This window comes from Ailuropoda melanoleuca, chromosome 2, assembly GCF_002007445.2.
Source record: "Ailuropoda melanoleuca isolate Jingjing chromosome 2, ASM200744v2, whole genome shotgun sequence".
In the NCBI taxonomy this organism is placed as follows: Eukaryota; Metazoa; Chordata; class Mammalia; order Carnivora; family Ursidae; genus Ailuropoda; species Ailuropoda melanoleuca.
The window spans coordinates 146,765,560-146,784,039 of record NC_048219.1 but is presented as its reverse complement, the minus strand read 5'-3'; the positions used below and the strand labels follow the sequence as shown (position 1 = coordinate 146,784,039).

General features: G+C 38.0%; 1 protein-coding gene across 1 annotated transcript in view; it reads left to right on the top strand.

Annotated features, from left to right (window-relative positions):
• SESTD1 (SEC14 and spectrin domain containing 1) overlaps positions 1-12,807 on the top strand; it is a 128,328-nt gene extending 115,521 nt beyond the window's left edge. Inside the window, exons 17-18 of the mRNA XM_019799233.2 lie at positions 2,742-2,863; positions 5,408-12,807. Of these exons, the coding sequence (XP_019654792.1) occupies positions 2,742-2,863; positions 5,408-5,537 (252 nt within the window). The 3' untranslated portion in view covers positions 5,538-12,807. The remainder of the gene's footprint in view (positions 1-2,741; positions 2,864-5,407) is intronic.
• Positions 12,808-18,480: the final 5,673 nt, after the last annotated feature.

The window sequence follows — 18,480 nt, the reverse complement described above, 5'->3', positions numbered from 1 at the left end:
TTAGTCCTGGAAACCAGAAATGCAATGTGTAGTGTTATTTGGCCAGATTTTCAGTAGATCCCTTTTCTAAACTCTGCACAGAGAAAATTTATAGCACCCAACCCTTACATTTCCACTCTGAAGAGGAGCTTTGTAATGTAGTTAACTTTGTTTTGATCTCTCACAATGAAAGTTTATGTGTAGGGGGTGTTCAATACAGTATGAAAAGTGAGAAACTGAAGATGTAAATGTGATATAGCCTAGTTTGTAGAACAGAAGAGATATGACCAGGAATCTCAGGAATTGGGCAGTATTCTACTGTACCTCTGTTGGGAAGTTTTTATAGTTAACTCTTGCTGAGCTGATCACTGAACTCCACAGGTCAGTGTTTTTGTTTAGAAAAGGCCTAACAATGATGAAGGTGAAAGTATATAAAATGGCTTAACTTGTTTATCTACTGATTGTTTTATTTTTTTAAAGATATTCTTTATTTATTAGAGAGAGAGTGTGTGTGCACAAGCAGGGGGTAATGGCAGAGGGAGAGGGAGAAACAGACTCTTCCCACTGAGCAGGGAGCCCGACTCGGGGCTCGATCCCAGGACCCTGAGATCATGACCTGAGCCAAAGGCAGATGCTTAACCGACTGGGCCACCCCGGTGCCCCTACTGGTTGTTTTAATGAAAAGCTTTTATTGAAGTATATTAACACAGAAAAGGGTACAGATCATAAATATTTGTTGAATTCAGTCTGTTCAACGAATTTTCACAAAGTGAGCACATCTGTGTTATCAGCGCACTATTCAAACAACAGAACATTACCAGCACCCCAGGAGCTCTCCCGCCCTCTTTTAGTCACATTGTTCCTGCTGCCCCTGCCTCCTGTCCAAGGGTGACTACCGACCCAATTTCTAACACTACTGATAACTTTTTAAGGTACTGCTTTCAAAGTGTATCTGCAAGGCCACTCCAGAAAACAGTATGGAGGTTCCTCAGAGAGTTAAAAATAGAACTGCCCTTAAATCCAGCAATCCCACTATTAGGGATTTATCCAAAGAATACAAAAATACTAATTCAGAGTGATACATGCATCCTGATGATAACAGCGTTATCTGCAATAACCCAAGTTATGGAAGCAGCCCAAGTGTCCATCCATAGACAATAGATAAAGAAGATGTGGGGTATACACACGATGGAATATTATTCAGCTATAAAAAAGAATGAAATCTTGCCGTTTGCCACCACATGTATGGAACTAGAGAGAGAGGATTATGCTAAGTGAAATCAGTCAAAGAAAGACAAATACTATATGATTTCACTCATGTGGGATTTAAGAAACAAAACAAATGAGCAAAGGGGGAAAAAAGAGGCAAACCAAGAAACAGACTTAACTATAGAGAACCAGAGATGTTATCAGAGGGGAGGTGAGTGGGCGATGAGTTAATAGGTGATGATGGGATTAAGGAGGGCACTTGTAGTGAGCATCAGGTGTTGTAAGTGATGAATCACTGTGTTATACACCTGAAACTAATTACACTGTATGTTAACTGACTGGAATCTAAATAAAAAAATACATCTGCAAGGACGTTTTAAGATCTAGATTTGTGAGGCCGTATAAGAATGTAAATGGTTGAGAGTTGTTTTGCATGGAATATTAATGTTCCTTTTTCTTTTGCTACGTGGCCTTTATCATGCTTATAGTAAGCACAATTTAAGGTTCTTTACTGCTCAAACTTTGTCAAGCTTTTTGTTATCAGATATTACTTTCTTCTTGATTTTTATTTTATACCGGTAAGCATAAATATAATCATAACTATAAGCAACCTGTATAGTATAATGACTGGGAAAATCTAGACTTTTATATAAAGCTACTTATGAGTAATGCTGAAATAAACAGATTAGATTGAGTATAATGCAAAAATAGTTGCATAAATAAATACTTCTTTTTCTTCTCCCTTCCCCACATTTTGCAGTTTTTTTTCTTATAATCTGTGTGTATGTTGGACTTAAAGCATATCTCATTTTGGACTAGCCACCTTTCAAGTGTTCACTAGGCTGCTTGCTACTATATTGACTAGTGTGGGTCAATGCCTGTAGATTTAGCTATTATAAATTATAGCAGTTTTTTCTTCCTTCCTTTCCTCTCCTTGTTAAATTTAAATGGTAATAGTTAAGGAAAACAGTATTTTATCAAGGACTGTAGAACTTCCTGCATTTGAATTACAACCTTATCAGTTTATATCAGGTTAGTCAGCAGATCAGTTTTTAAAATAACTATAAAGTGCCTGTGTAGGTCATTCCATCAGTTATGAGTTTGTACTCTTAGTATATGTTGCTTGGGATTTATATTTTCTTTCATTTTTGAAGTCTGTAAGCTGTTTGAGGTCAAAATCTATATTCAGTCACATCCCAAGCTGCTAAATAAACATTTAGTACAATAAATAATGAATGAATGATGGAATATTTCGTAAGCGCAGTTTGAACTTACTTTCCGAATAGTAGTCTAGTATTATTTATTTTTTTCTTGGAAATCACCATAGACTTTTATAGACACAATATATATAGACAATTATATATTATTAGTAAGGGTTATGTATTTCATTTTATTTGAAATTTTTGAGCCAACTTCACCAGTAACAGTCTTGTACAATGGTGTACATGGAGATGCTAAGAACAAAATAAAAACACCTTCAATCTACTGAATTCACATGAGCTCGATTGCCTTTCTATATCTCTTGATTGGTGTTGCCATTTTATTTGTTGCAGATTTTGCAAGACTGTCCAGAAGAGCCTGAAGCTATTAATGATGAGGAGCAATTTGATGAAATTGAAGCAGTTGGGAAATCACTTTTGGATAGATTAACTGTTCCTGTAGTTTATCCTGATGGGTATGGTACATGTTCTTATAAGTTTGTCTTTTTATTGGTGAGGTCTTAAAGTGAAATCATCAAGAGAGGAAAATCTGTTTTTTAAAAAGCCAAGTAAATTAGCTTTGGTTCACATCTTCAGTTCCACAGCAAATTGGTTTGTAATGAAAAGAAATACAAACTCAGCTCTTAGCAATAGTATCAGTTAGTACTTGCTGCTGTCAAATGTGGTGCTTGTTGTAGAAGGTTGATATCCTGGGTTCTAGCCTTGGCTCTGATAATAGGGAGTAGGATGCCTGTGGGCTTCATCCAGGGCGGGTAAGGGGAGTACAGGGTTGTAATGTTTAGTAAGCTTATAGTACATCAGACATCAAGTTAAACACTTCACCTCATTATTTTTGACCAAACAGTGCTAGACCAGTATGATTATTCCTGATTTACAGATGTAAAAACGTGTAGCTCAGAAAGATTAAGTAGGTGCTCAGGATTTCACAGCTTCTAAGTAGAATTGGGATACAGTCTCAGGTTGATCCAACTCCAAACGTATTCTCTTTTCTCTATGCTATATGGAATCCGAATTTCTTCATTTGTAAAATGATGGGGTCCTGATTCCCACATTCCTTTCTATTTCAAAAGTTAATAATAAAAGTAGGAAGTATTCTCGTGCAAAGTAAATGGACCAGTAAATTAATCTGAAGGAGCTTCATCCCCAAGGATCTCGACATCAGTGAAAATAATGTAGAGGTAATCCAGAGGATATTTAATTCAGATGACAGAGAATCAAATCATTGGATGCCGCTATCCTTACCCTGTAGTATAGTGTAAGCATAGGATTGTCTACTCTAGAATCAGATTTCTTGGGTTTAAATCTCAGCTCCACCACTTACTAGCAGTAACACCTTGGGCAAGCCACTCAGTCTTTCTGTGCCTCAATTCCATCATCTAAAAATAGGGATGTATTATTCATACCTTTTCAGGTTACAGGGGCAGGGGAATTACATGAGTTAAATGTATATAAATTACTTGAAAACGAATCTGGCACAGGGGCGCCTGGGTGGCTCAGTCAGTTGAGTGTCTTATTCTTTGTTTCACCTCCGGTCATGATCTCCAGGGTTGTAGGATCCAGCCCAGAGTCTGACTCTGTGCTGGGTGCAGAGCCTGCTTGAGATTCTCTCTCTCCCACTCCCCCTCCCCCCACTTGCACTCTCTCTATAATAAATAAAATCTTAAAAAAAAGAAAAAAACAACGAAAAACCCTTAATCTGACACAGAGTAAGTGCCATTACTACTGTGTCTTGGACTTCAAATGATTATTTGGAATTGATTTTGGGAAGATACAATTTTATTCCCTTGAAAGAATATAATTCGTAGTTTGTATTTAGATAATCTTTCATCATAGCCAAAATTGAACTATCAGAAGTAGTCTAAATTCATATTAGATATCTGTAATATATAAAAGAATAAAATCTAAAAATTTATAAATTTAGCTTGTAAGAATATTAGAGGGGTGGGTGCCTTCTGGTTGTTCCATTCCGAGAGAGTCCCTACCCCCATTTCTACACTTCACAACTGGTTGTTAACACCATCTCCGTTCAACTCAGTTTAGCCTAGGAGCATCTATAACTAGTATTTTTGCTTGGACTTCTCCTCCTGTGTTCTACAAATAGTCCATATAATATTTCCTCATGATTTTAAGATTGAGGAATAAGTTAGTACTGTATATTCAGATTTCACAACCACCACCTTTAATATTTGGAATTGTTATTCTGTTCCATTTATATGATAACCTGTTGATGCTATATGAAATTTGTTTGACAGCAAGCTTATTCAGATTTATCTCTCATAACATTGTCCTGGAAAAATAAATTAGATGATCTCTCTAGATTCATTGCTTGAAGATTCCAGTTCAAATGTTGGTTTTGCCACTGTGTGATCCTAGTTAAGTCATTTAATTTTCTAGGCCTTAGTTTTCCGATCTTAAAAAATACAGAGCTTAACCAGATAATTTCTAAGAACTCTTCTAACTCTAAAAGATTCTGTGACTCTGAATACAGTATCTTTTCAAGTAGGATAACATCAAGTGATTTTATCTGTTAAAGTCCCAAATGATGCCTTAACATTAAACAGATATTTTACTTGCCAGCTGTTTTAGACATTTGGTGTACATAGCCCTTATCCTCGAAGAACACATACAAATTTTATATTTGTGATGCTTATGCACCCAAAACTGAAAAGTAGAATATCTCCAATGTTGCACTGTTTCCTTTATCGTTTCATTGTTTGGTTGCATTGTTTGATCTATTGAGATTATCATAAGTACATATAATACGACATTCGATACCACTAATCTTTTTCTCTCAACATGTCTTAATACATTTTATGCCGTTTAAAAATGTTTCTCCCACTGAATTACTACTCAGAGATAAGCAGTATGGTCTGCAAGTGAACTAAATGCCATATCACATATATAATATTTATGGTAATCTTTTCTCCCTTTTGCATTTGCTATGGTCAGTGGATTTGTATTAATCTGATTGTGGTTTTTCTGTTTGTTTTGATTTTTAGAACTGAACAATATTTTGGGAGTCCAAGTGACATGGCTTCCACTGCAGAACACATCAGAGACAGGATGAAACTGGTTAGTCTCAAAAGGCAGCAGCTGAGACATCCTGAAATGATGACCACAGAGAGCTAATAGCTACCAGCTTCCCACAAATCTGCAGTTCATAATCCCGCATGTCGTTGGCATACTACAGCATTAGCCGCAATACATTAAGATACATTTCACAGCCAGGATAAGCCTCATTTCTTTCCATTTTACATTTCTTTCTACATGTTAACACCTTGCAACTACCAAGGCATCATTATTTAACTTGCTTTGAGACCATAAACTCCAAGTATCTTAAAAGAAGGAACTGTAAACATTGCACTGAAGACTTGCTTTAAAGCTTTACCTGACCTGTCAATTTGTAGATGAACAACTGATAATAAGCTTTGAATGGTGCTAATAAGAGTTTAGGAATTCTCTATATAAAAAATGGTTGACCTCCCTCCCCAGGTAATGTAGTAAATTTAGACTATAGTTAAATTGTTATTAGTAGACAGTGGTGTACTCAAAAATTTTACTTTGTAATTCTTCAAAATTGATTATTTTTATTGTGTCAGTATAAAGAAAACCTTCAGATCTTTGATATATCATATTCATTAAAAGACATTTTCCTATTTGTATTGATAATGTATTAAAAGTTGTTTGTGCTTAATAAAAGGCTTCTTTTAAACATCTTATTTAATTTGGTGGTTATATCCTGTTTCCAAACATGAGTGCCTTATTTCAAAGGGCATTCTTAGGATTGTGAGGATGGTTTAATATTTGTTTTTTCATGTTGGTAGCATGTATTTTAGCCAGGAAATTCATATGTAAGCATGTAAATATAATAAATAAGCATGTTTAATTATGAAAAATAATTGTGAAGAGCAATTTAGATCTTAAAGAACTTAAAAATAATGGAATACTAGTTCTAATTGTTCTCTTCTTCAGGTTGAAAAATATCCAAATTATTAACTACCCTGAAGATACTTTGTCTTTGGAGAGGAGGGTTGGGAAAGAAGGCATACTTAATTACTAAGTGTAATCCTTTATATCAGAGGAATCTTTCTGGAATGAAAATAGCAATTGTTAATAAAATTTAATTTCTTATGATAGACTAGAAACAAAATTCTGAAGCAGTCTAATAACAAAAATTATTCAACTCTTTTAGAAGTAAAATTTATAAAATGTTAGTGCTTTTAAGTTTATGTTAAGTTTAAATGGTAAAATACATATTTTTTGTGTTTTTATTTCAGAAAATTTTTTGAAAAAGATTAGAAATAATTTTTTAGTCTGTGATCAATACAAAATTATGCAAAGAATTGTATGCCGGTTCCTTTTTCATGTCCACAAAAATGTTCATGTATCCTCCAATGCAAAAAACTTCCCCTGAACCTGCTGGTTTCTCCAGCCTTCTTCCCTGCCAGACCTCTTGGAGAAATCCATATCCATTCCCCCTGCATCCTCATTGCTCACTGTTCAACGCCTTGCAGTCTGGTTTTACGCAGCACTTCAGTGAAACTGTTTTCAGTGGGCTCTCAATTCCTGAATTGAATGATTGTTTCTTTCGGTCTGCATTCCTTATCCTTCTCTGTGTCTGCAACATTTACACCATTGAGCAACCTTTCCTGGGTGGTGTCGCGTCCCTTAAAGATGTCATCCTCTGCCATAACTGTGAGTGCAGTCACATAACTCTTAAAGTGTATCTACTAAAATGCACTCTCAGATTCTGTCTTCAGAATGGTTCTGGAGGGATCTCATCCTTGGGGTTTCTGTTTTATCCCACTGTTTTGTGTTCCATATCTGGTCCAAAATTTCAGACCCATACTTTCAACTACCTATTTGACATTTCAGCCTAGATGAAGTCATCCTATTCACTTTTATTCTCTCTGAGCAATTTTGGTTAATTTTTTTCTAGTCAAACATGCCAGAAAATCTGGGGGCAACACCTGATTGCTCCCTTTTTTCTTATGCTGCCACTGCTGAGAACATTCTGGAAATTCTATATTTGATATCCTCTCAGTCTTTTAGGACTTAACTTTTGAGTATGAACTTTTGTGATTCTTCATTTCAGTCTTCATAATGGTGCTAACCACATGCTGCATTTGTTTATTTTGATGTCTGTGCCTGCTATGTTATAATCTCTGTTGAGGGAAAGGATCCTGTAGGACTCTCCTGTTTCCAGCCTTTTGCTCATATGTAATAGTTGCTCACTTCCTCTGTATGTGATTGGTCATAGGCATTAGTAATAATCCCCCCTGTATTGTAGTCTGAAGTGTGTTTTAAACATATTTCCTGAAATTATGACTGGTTTATGAATTAATCTACTCATAAGGAAGTCATTTGGTATTTTAGATACTTAAATATTAGGTAATATAGGAATGTAGTTACACTCAATATCCTGAATTTCAGAGTACTAAGAAAGTTTTTGTTAAGACTTTGCTAGAAAGGAACTGAGCTGTAAGTAACGGGACTCTTAGTTTTATCATCAACTCAACTACTTTACTGTCCAGTGAGTTAATTTTTAATATGCCTTAAGCTATCCAGCCTACAGCAAGAGCAAAATAAGGCATCATCTAGAAATGTTATTTGTAATTTGAGGATTTTAGATGAAACTGAATATGCTTTTGACATAATATTGTTGCTCTTCATTTGTAGCTTTGCTGCTCCTTTCTGTATGTATATCTGTATGTATACATACAGTGATGATTGAAAAAGCCAACAATGCCCTAATGTGGTTTTTTCATAGCATTATAGTTTACTTAGAATACATGTGAAGGAAGCAACTGCAGTCTGTTTGAAAGCATGAGTTCTTTGTACATCATGAATTAATGTTGGCCCACAAATAGAGAAAGGACCATCATTTCTATGTGCCATTATTGGTATATGCCACAACTTTCCACATTACTTTAGCTTATCTCAGGGAATTCTTGAAGTGTTAATTGGGCTAGTTTTGTTTTGTTTCTTATTTGTTCGTTTCGGTTTGGGGGATTTTTTTTCTCTTGCTTTATTACTGTATATTTGCTCCTCTGTAAACTCAGTTTATAACAGTTTTATCATCTGTTCTTCACACGTCTGGCCCAGCAGAGTTAAGATGCAAAGGTGGTAACTTTATTTCAGATAAAATTAACTTCATTCCCAGTCCTCATTGTTGGCGACCTTATTCTGCTAAGGTGACTCATTGATGATGGTGATGAAACTGCTCAGCCTGCCAGCCAGGATGTTGATGGCAGGTCTAGGCTTCATTACTGTGTAGAAGATTGGATACTACTCTCATTTTGTAGGCATTTAAATTGGCCAGTGCTCCTGAGTGTTAACTAGTATTGATGTGTTGTTTCATTACCCTGTCAGTTGAAATATGGGGTGTGCTGTTTACTTTGTTGTTATTGTTGGTGGCATACTCTTTAAGGTGAACATGACTATTACATTTCTGATAGTGCTGAGCAAGCCATACTCTCTGTTGTAAACCTGCTGTAACCAACAGCATCATTGTGAGATTAGCTGAACGTAACTCACTGTATAGTCTACAGTCAGAGAAAGAACTCAGAATTCTCTACAACATTGTAAGTTCCCTGCCAGAGAAATTGGATATTGCTGTGTCCTCTTCCCATCCTCACAGGACCATAGTAAAACGCTGTGGTTCGTAAGAACTAAACATGCTTTAGTTGCTAAAGTCCTCCACACCTTGAGCTTATTGAAAATGGTATGCAAAACTAACATCAGTAAATATCATCAGTGACAAGAGTTACATGGTTGAGCTATCATTGGTTAAACCCCCAAAGGAAAAATTCCCTAAAATTAAGAAGATAGCCTAGAGCATACCTGACCAGTTCATCTAATTAGCAAACCTACATTGTTAACTTTCAGTTCTGAAAATAAAAACCTTCAGTTGGAAGTGGAAAATATACTGGTATGAAGGGCAACAAATACCTTGATGAGGCAAAATTAAGTATTGATTTAACATCTGACGTTATGTAGCTTCAGTGTGTGCCATGGAAATGTCTAGGTTTAGCTAAGAAGCATAAATAATGGCAAGCATAGTAAAGATCATAAAAAAGCCTAAGTAAGAACTGTAGTAAATATATGGAAAGAGTTTGGAGTTTGAATCTCTGACTCAAAATCTGGCTTTTCCATTTACTGACATTTGTAAAAATTACTAAACTACTCTGGGTCTGTAAATACAATCATATTTAAAAATGTGTTGAAAACTACAATGTTATCCAACGTGGAAGGAATTATTATTATAATTATCTTTTCAAAATAAAAAAATAGCATTCTTTAATGTCACTCTTGTCTCAGATGATGAGCATGGGGTCATGGGGAAATGGCACTGTGCTCACCTCTCTGAGTTCCATTTCCCTTACATTCAGAATTACATACTGAAAATACTAAGGGTGGAGTCGGTGAGCTCATCAGTAAACAACAAGACTTATAAATCTGACAGATTAACTCTTTTATGGCAGGATGATAGACCAGCGAGATGGAAGACAAGTGAGGAGTATTATCTACTTTGAGGGTGACAGGATATGACACAGTGCCATTAATAAATAAGTAAAATTCCTATTCAGAATGGATCTCAGAGAGTCAGCACCAGCCGGTGAAAACAACAAAAGCACAAAACTGTTTAAAGTATCCTAATAATGAGGTAACAAGCATGAGTTGAAACCATCATTAGTACTATTATGGTTAGAGAAGAGCAGTCTTGGTATCAGCTTGAGCAGTGACGATAACAAAGACTGGCCCTGTAATAGACTGCTAGAACTAGGGCTGCTCCGTGAAATAGCATAAATACTGGGGAATGTTTGAAGACTGAAAAACGTTCATAGATATGATCCTAAATAACATGACTACAGTATTTTAAAGCAAACTTGAAAACTTGACATTAGTCCATGTGCTTCAAGAAAAGCAGAGCCTGTACTAGAACATGAAGCACTTACAGATCAAAGGGAAGCCAGAACTGTGAGTAAATATTTTGAAAGCAATGAGTAAAGTTTTTAGACTCAAGATTATTTTTGTTAGAGAATCCTTATGAGGCGCTGTATATATATATATACATATATATATATATAATCACTATATAGTTATATAGAAATTCTTAGCAAATAACTGAAGATAGTTACCAGCCACAAAATAATAAGCACAGTGTTGTTAATGGATTTTAAGTCGGGCATGTGGAAAACTGCTTCTGACAAAAGGCTATTGAAGTCTGAAGCCAGTCTTAGTGAATCTCAAGGAGTCACCTTAGAAGTATTTACAAGTTACGTGCCATCACTTTAGGGAACCCCCAAATGAGTCCCTCCTTGGAGAGACAGAGGATAATTCAGATGTCCTTCCACTCAGAACAAGGGGCCTGTGCAGTATGATCAAACCTCACATCGTGTTTTGGGTCTGCATGTCTTTTTTAATTATAGTTGCCGTAGTTCTTTTGTAGTTTAGAAGTCAGGTAAAAATGTCTTTGCTTAACTTTTCTGTTAAGAATGTTTCTTCATCTTACTCTTACATTAGTCTACACACCAACAAATTTGTTGAGAATGTGTGATCTATATGTGTATTTTTTAAAAGTGTGAGGGGATCAAAATGTAACTGACAGAATAGATTTGAGAGCTGATTGATCACCTCACACTCAGGAATATCTTTTCACAAGGTCTTAAGTTTCTGAATTGACACTGATAGGAAGAATTTGATGATTATCTTGCCATGAGATCAGTAATGTAATTCTCAGTGGCATTATTTGGTAAGTGTTGCACCCTGGAATTTTTCTCCAAACATTTTATAAAAATTTTTAAACATATAAAAAAGTTAAAATTTTATAGTGTATCAATTACCCGGATGCTAGTTAGCATTAATTATGCTTACATTATCACATATCTGTCCATCCATCAATTCATCAAATTGCAGGCATCTTCACTTTTCCTACTAATAACTTCATCATACATATCATTAACTAGAGCTCAGTATGGGCTTACCACATTTTTTATGTGAAATTAGCATACAATGAAGTGCATAAATCTTAAATGTGTATCTCTTAGTTTTGGAAAATGCATACAGCGCTATCAAAATACAAAATGTTATCAGAAAATTACCCTTTGGTCCTTTCTAGTCAATCCTTGAACCCACTCCACCCTCCCAAAGGCAACCACTGTTCTTTTGTCTACCACGAATCAAATTTATCTGTTCTAGATCTTTATGTAAATATAGCCACACAGCATGTACTCTTTCTAGAAGCCTCTTCACATACCATGGTTTAGAAATATATCCATGTTGTTAGGTGTTTTAGTAGTTTGTTCCTTTTTATTGCTGATTTGTATTCCATTGTATAACTATATTGCAGTTTACCCGTTTTCCCATTTATGAATACCTGGGCTGTTTCCACCATTAGTAGTTATAAATAAAGCTGCTATGATTATTCTTAATGTAAGTCTAATGTGAAGATAGTCTTTTATTTCTCTTGGGTGAATACCTAGGATTAGAATTTCTGTGTCATAGGGTAGTTTTAAAAGAAACTGCTATACCTTTTCCTATGTGGTTATACTGTGTCCCGGATTTTCACTATATTTTGGATGTGTAGAAAGTTGTAAACTATTTTTATGATTCATATTTGAAATATTAGAAGTGGGTTTGTGATAGAAATGGCATTATTAACGGTTGGCAGTTGGTGTTTTTTGAGGAAAAAAATACCTGTCTGCCCAAAGCAGCTCCCCAGCGGGTTTCTATGCCTGAAATTTTAGCATTAGTTTCACTTTCTTGAAGGATTAAAGCATTTCCCAAGCATGGTGATCTATTAGCTAGAAGAAACAGCACTGGTTTATTTTACTAACTTTTGCCACCCGTTTTCAGTAGGTGAAGTAAGACCAATTAAGCAGAAGATTATTTCTGTTCAATTGGGGTAGAAAGGATAGTCAGAAATGTGTACTACTAGTCTGTCCTGAGTACAGCAATGTGAGAACCATCTGGATGGGAAAGCCCCCCAATTGGTGGTCAAGGAACCAGAAAACGGGGTGGGAAGAATTCTACCTCACAGTTGTGATAGAGGATAGCTATGTTTTTTGCAGGACATTTCAGCCTTTACAAATCATATATTCTGGGTTGTCTTTTTGTTTAGTACCACCTAGCTATAGTTACTTCACATTCTAGTGACTTTCTTATTCACTGTGTTTTACCCTTCCTGCCTGTTGTATTACATATAGCAGTTACTTGTATAAGCCTGTAAAATTATAATCATATGTATGTTTCTAATGCTTGTTTTCAAAGATATTTATGTATGGTTCATCCAATCTTTCCTATTCAGTTTTTAAGGGCTGGGATATTTGGCCTCTACTGTAAATCCCTATAATGTTCCACACATTGTAAATGCAATAAAGATGTTAAAAACTATTAATAATGGCAGCATATTTTGATATGTATTTCTTTGATATGCTATCACTTTGGACAGTAAGTTTGGTTTCTGTTAATAAAGATGGTTCATAAAATCTAGGGAGAATTAAGTCATCCTGGTTTCTATAACATAATCTGATGAATTCTGCATATTTGAATTTATTCGAATTATGTTCTCCAAAGCTTTAAATTTTTTCTACCATTATTTTCTAAAATATGTGATTAAAACAAAATGTGACTTCTTTATTCTGAAATCTGGAGTCCTAGAAGACAGAGGCTAAATACCCTTTCCCTGTGCTTCTCATTCTCTGTCAATAGCCCCCATTCTACCCACAGGTTTGGCACAGAAATTCAGGGTTTCTTTTAAATCCTACATTGTCTGAAATTGTTAGGTTCTTACCACAATAGGTAGTGGTAGGATTCTTTTGATCCTACCAGGAAGTCCATTTTTAAGACTTAAAATGTGAATATGTTTTGGACTGGGGAAAGCATATTAGAACAAATTTAGCTATATTTAAAATACCAAAATTAATCATGCTGTGCTATAAATAATAGCAGCTCCAGAATGGCTACCCGGAATTTAGAACTGCCAAAATTGGAAATTGGGAAAGACTTATACCTTGTCCAATGAAGTTAAGGACATTTGGGTGACAGTTCAACATATAAGCAAAATATGTATATAAAAAAGAATATACCTTTATTTTCAATCGATATTTTCATTTTACTAGTTACAGTATTCACCCACATTTTTAGATTTCCCGTTAGACACTTAGTGTATCCACAAAGCTGTTCCACCTAATGTGTAAAATCTACCCAAAAGTATTCTGATGATCACAAACTTTTATGTGAAAAATCAAAACGAGCACAAGAAATACCCAGTTTTTGCCAGGTCCGGGAAGGAAGAGAATTACCGTGATACAGGAATCAAAAAGTATCTAACAAAAAAATAGTTGGAAAAACTGGAAAAGAAGTAAACAATAAGCATAAAAGCTCATTTGTGACCATGATTAAATAAAATGTAATGGTTAACAAACCACACTCCCTTATTAAATAGCCTTCCACTACAACGGATCATAACTTAGCTATCTTTGGAAGTTTACTTCCACTTTAATTACTTTGATTATTTAATAAAAAGTGTCTAGTCTTGAAAACATTTAGTTATAAATGTTCATAACAAAAAATTGAAAACAACCCAAATGTTTTAATAAATGTATTCTATAAGAATATTATGATACCATTGAAAATGTTATAGAACTTTAGTGAAGTTGGTAGAAGTCTATTAAAAAGATATGCATGGAGAGAGGTTAAGATGGCGGAGGAGTAGGGGACACCTTTTTCAGCCGGTCCCCTGAGTTGAGCTGGATAGGTACCAGATCAGGAGGAATATCCACAGAATCAGCCTGAGACGCAGGAAGATACATCTGGATCTCTACAAATGAACATCTCCAGCGCTGAGTACCGAGGTACGAAGTGGGGAGCCGTGAAACCGCGCACAGATATCGGAAGCTAAACAGAAGGGGGAGGGAGCCGCCGTGTCAGGGCGCCGGGAAGCGGTAGCCACCTGCAAGGGGGAGCGGACAGACCGCGGACCCGCACGCTTGAGACAGCAGGCTGAGAAGGGAGCTCCGGGAGCGCACGCGGGACGGCTGGCGGTTGGCGGGCCACCTGCACGGGGGAGCAGGCGGACTCGCGGACGGCACCCGCGAGACAACAGACTTAGAACGCGAGCTCCAGGAGCGCGCGCGCAGGGCGGCTGGCGGGCCACCTGCACCGGGGAGCGGGCGGACCGCGGACCCGCACTCTGGAAACGGCAGACTGAGTCCGTGAGCCGGGAGCGTGCACCACCAAGCATCTCACGGAGCTCCGGAGCTCCGGTGTGCTCACTGGATCGAGGCTGAGACCGGGAGCTCCGGGAGCGTCCGCGGGGCGGCTGGCGGCTGGAGGGCCACCTGCACGGGGGAGCAGGCGGACTCGCGGTCAGCACCCGTGAGACACCAGACTGAGACGGGGAGCTCCGGGAGCCCGCGCGGGGCGGCTGGCGGCGGGCGGGGTTGGAAACACAAAGGACAGAGACGTGCCGGCCCTGGAAGTGAGGGCTGGGACGCCGGGTGTGGGGCGCACAGCCCGGGATGCTGCAGGGTTGAGCAGCACCAACAGAAACAGAGTTAAAGTGGCCAGAACATCAGTGGAGAACGATCCGCGATCCCTCTGTTCTGAGACAGAGGCTGAATTTCAGCCGCTGCTGCTCTCTCAGAAGAGGCATAGCAAACCGCCAGGGAAAGCCGCCAGAGAACAAAAGCCCGGAAATACCGGCTCACAGGGTGCCCATCCCCATCCCCCCTCGCAAGGGACACAGAGACTCTACCCAAACAGGGTTTTCTGAGTACCTGCAGGCAGGCCCCTCCCCCAGAAGGCAGGCTGAAAAATCAAGAAGCCCACAACCCGGAGCGCCTGAGTGGCGCAGTCACCAAGCACCTGTCTTCGGATTAGGGTGTGATCACAACGCTCCGTAAGGAGTCCTTCATCGGGCTTCTCCACCGGGAACCTGCTTCTTCCTCTCCCACTCCTCTGCTTGGGTTCCCTTTCTTGCTGACTGTCTCTCTCTCTCTCAAATAAATAAATAAACTCTTTAAGGAAGAAGCCCACATCCCTAAGATCTCTATAAAACAAGGGCGCACGGCCTGGGTCCCAGTCAACACTTGGGCTCTGGACAACCCTGCAATCTCTCTTCATCAGAATGACGAGAAGGAGAAGTCCCCCCCAGCAAAGAAAAGATAATGAGTCTGTGGCCTCTGCCACAGAATTGGCCTCGGCCACAGAATTAATACATATGGATGTATCCCAATTATCAGAAATGGAATTCAGAGCAACAATGGTCAAGATGATGAGTAAACTTGAAAAAAGCATCAGAGAAAGCGTTGCTGAGAATATAGAATCCCTAAGGGCAGAAATGAGAGCGAATCTGACAGAAATTAAAAATTCTATGAGCCAAATGCAGTCAAAACTAGAGGCTCTGACGGCCAGGGTCACCGAGGCAGAGGAACGCGTTAGCGAATTGGAGGATGGGTTAGTAGAAGAAAAAACGAAAATAGAAGCTGGTCTTAAAAAAATCCACGCCCACGAATGTAGATTACGGGAGATTACTGACTCTATGAAACGATCCAATGTCAGAATCATCGGCATCCCTGAAGGGGTGGAGAAAAACAGAGGTCTAGAAGAGATATTTGAACAAATTGTAGCTGAAAACTTCCCTAATCTAGCAAGGGAAACAAGCATTCGTGTCCAAGAGGCAGAGAGGACCCCATCCAAGCTCAACCAGGACAAACCTACGCCACGGCATGTCATAGTGCAATTCGCAAATATTAGATCCAAGGATACAGTATTGAAAGCGGCCAGGGCAAAGAAATTTCTCACGTACCAAGGCAAAGGTATCAGGATTACGTCAGACCTGTCTACAGAGACCTGGAATGAGAGAAAGGCTTGGGGGGGCATTTTTAAAGCTCTTTCAGAGAAAAACATGCAGCCAAGGATCCTTTATCCAGCAAAGCTGTCATTCAGAATTGATGGAGAAATAAAGACGTTCCAAAATCGCCAATCATTAACCAATTTCGTAACCACGAAACCAGCCCTACAGGAGATATTAAGGGGGGCTCTATAAAGGTAAAAAGGCCCCAAGAGTGATACAGAGCAGCAAGTCACAACCGATACAAAGACTTTAAAGAGAAATGGCATCATTAAAATCATATCTGTCAATAATCTCTATCAATCTAAATGGCTTAAACTCTCCCATAAAACGCCACAGGGTTGCAGATTGGATAAAAAGACATGACCCATCCATTTGCTGTCTACAAGAGACTCATTTTGAACCCAAAGATGCATTCAGACTTAGAGTAAGGGGATGGAGTACCATCTTCCACGCAAATGGACCTCAAAAGAAAGCTGGAGTAGCAATTCTCATATCAGATAGACTGGATTTTAAACTAGAGGCCATAGAGAGAGATACAGAAGGGCACTATATTATTCTTAAAGGAAGTATTCAACAAGTGGATATGACAATTATTAATATATATGCCCCCAACAGGGGAGCAGCAAGATACACAAGCCAACTCTTAACCAAAATAAAGAGACATATAGATAAGAACACAGTAATAGTAGGGGACCTCAACACCCCACTATCAGAAATAGACAGAACACCCTGGCAAAAACTAAGCAAAGAATCAAAGGCTTTGAATGCCATACTCGACGAGTTGGACCTCATAGATATATATAGAACACTACACCCCAGAACCAAAGAATACTCATTCTATTCAAATGCCCATGGAACATTCTCAAGAATAGATCATGCTCTGGGACACAAAACAGGTCTCAGCCAATACCAAAAGATTGAAATTATCCCCTGCATATTCTCAGACCACAACGCTCTGAAATTGGAACTCAACCACAAGGAAAAACCTGGAAGAAACTCAAACACTTGGAGGCTAAGAACCATCCTGCTCAAGAATGACTCGATAAACCAGGAAATCAAAAAACAAATTAAACAATTTATGGAGACCAACGAGAATGAATACACAACGGTCCAAAACCTATGGGATACTGCAAAGGCAGTCCTAAGGGGGAAATACATAGCCATCCAAGCCTCACTCAAAAGAATAGAAAAATCTAAAATGCAGTTTCTATATTCTCACCTCAAGAAACTGGAACAGCAACAGAGGGACAGGCCTAACCCACTGACAAGGAAGGAGTTGACCAAGATTAGAGCAGAAATCAATGAATTAGAGACCAGAACCACAGTAGAGCAGATCAACAGGACTAGAAGCTGGTTCTTTGAGAGAATCCATAAAATTGATAGACCACTGGCAAAACTTGTCCAAAAACAAAGAGAAAGGACTGAGATTATTAAAATTATGACTGAAAAGGGAGAGGTCACGACCAGCACCATTGAAATTGCAAGGATTATTAGAAACTTTTATCAACAGCTATATGCCAAAAAACTAAACAATCTGGAAGAGATGGAGGCCTTCCTGGAAACCTATAAACTACCAAGACTGAAACAGGAAGAAATAGATTTCTTAAATAGGCCAATTAACTATGAAGAAATTGAGTCAGTGATAAACAACCTTCCAAATAATAAAACTCCAGGCCCAGACGGTTTTCCTGGGGAATTCTACCAAACATTCAAAGAAGAAATAATACCTATTCTCCTAAAGCTATTTCAAAAAATAGAAACAGAAGGAAAGCTACCAAACTCATTCTATGAGGCTAATATTACCTTGATCCCCAAACCAGGCAAAGACCCCCTCAAAAAGGAGAATTACAGACCGATTTCTCTAATGAATATGGATGCCAAAATCCTCAACAAGATCCTTGCTAATAGAATCCAACAGTACATTAAAAGGATTATCCATCATGACCAAGTGGGATTCATACCTGGGATGCAAGCATGGTTCAACACTCGCAAATCAATCAATGTGATACATCATATCAACAAGAAAAGACTCAAGAACCATATGATCCTCTCAATTGATGCAGAAAAAGCATTTGACAAAATACAGCATCCTTTCCTGATTAAAACCCTTCAGAGTGTAGGAATAGAGGGTACATTTCTCAATCTCATAAAAGCCATCTATGAAAAGCCTACTGCAAGCATTATTCTCAATGGGGAAAAGCTGGAAGCCTT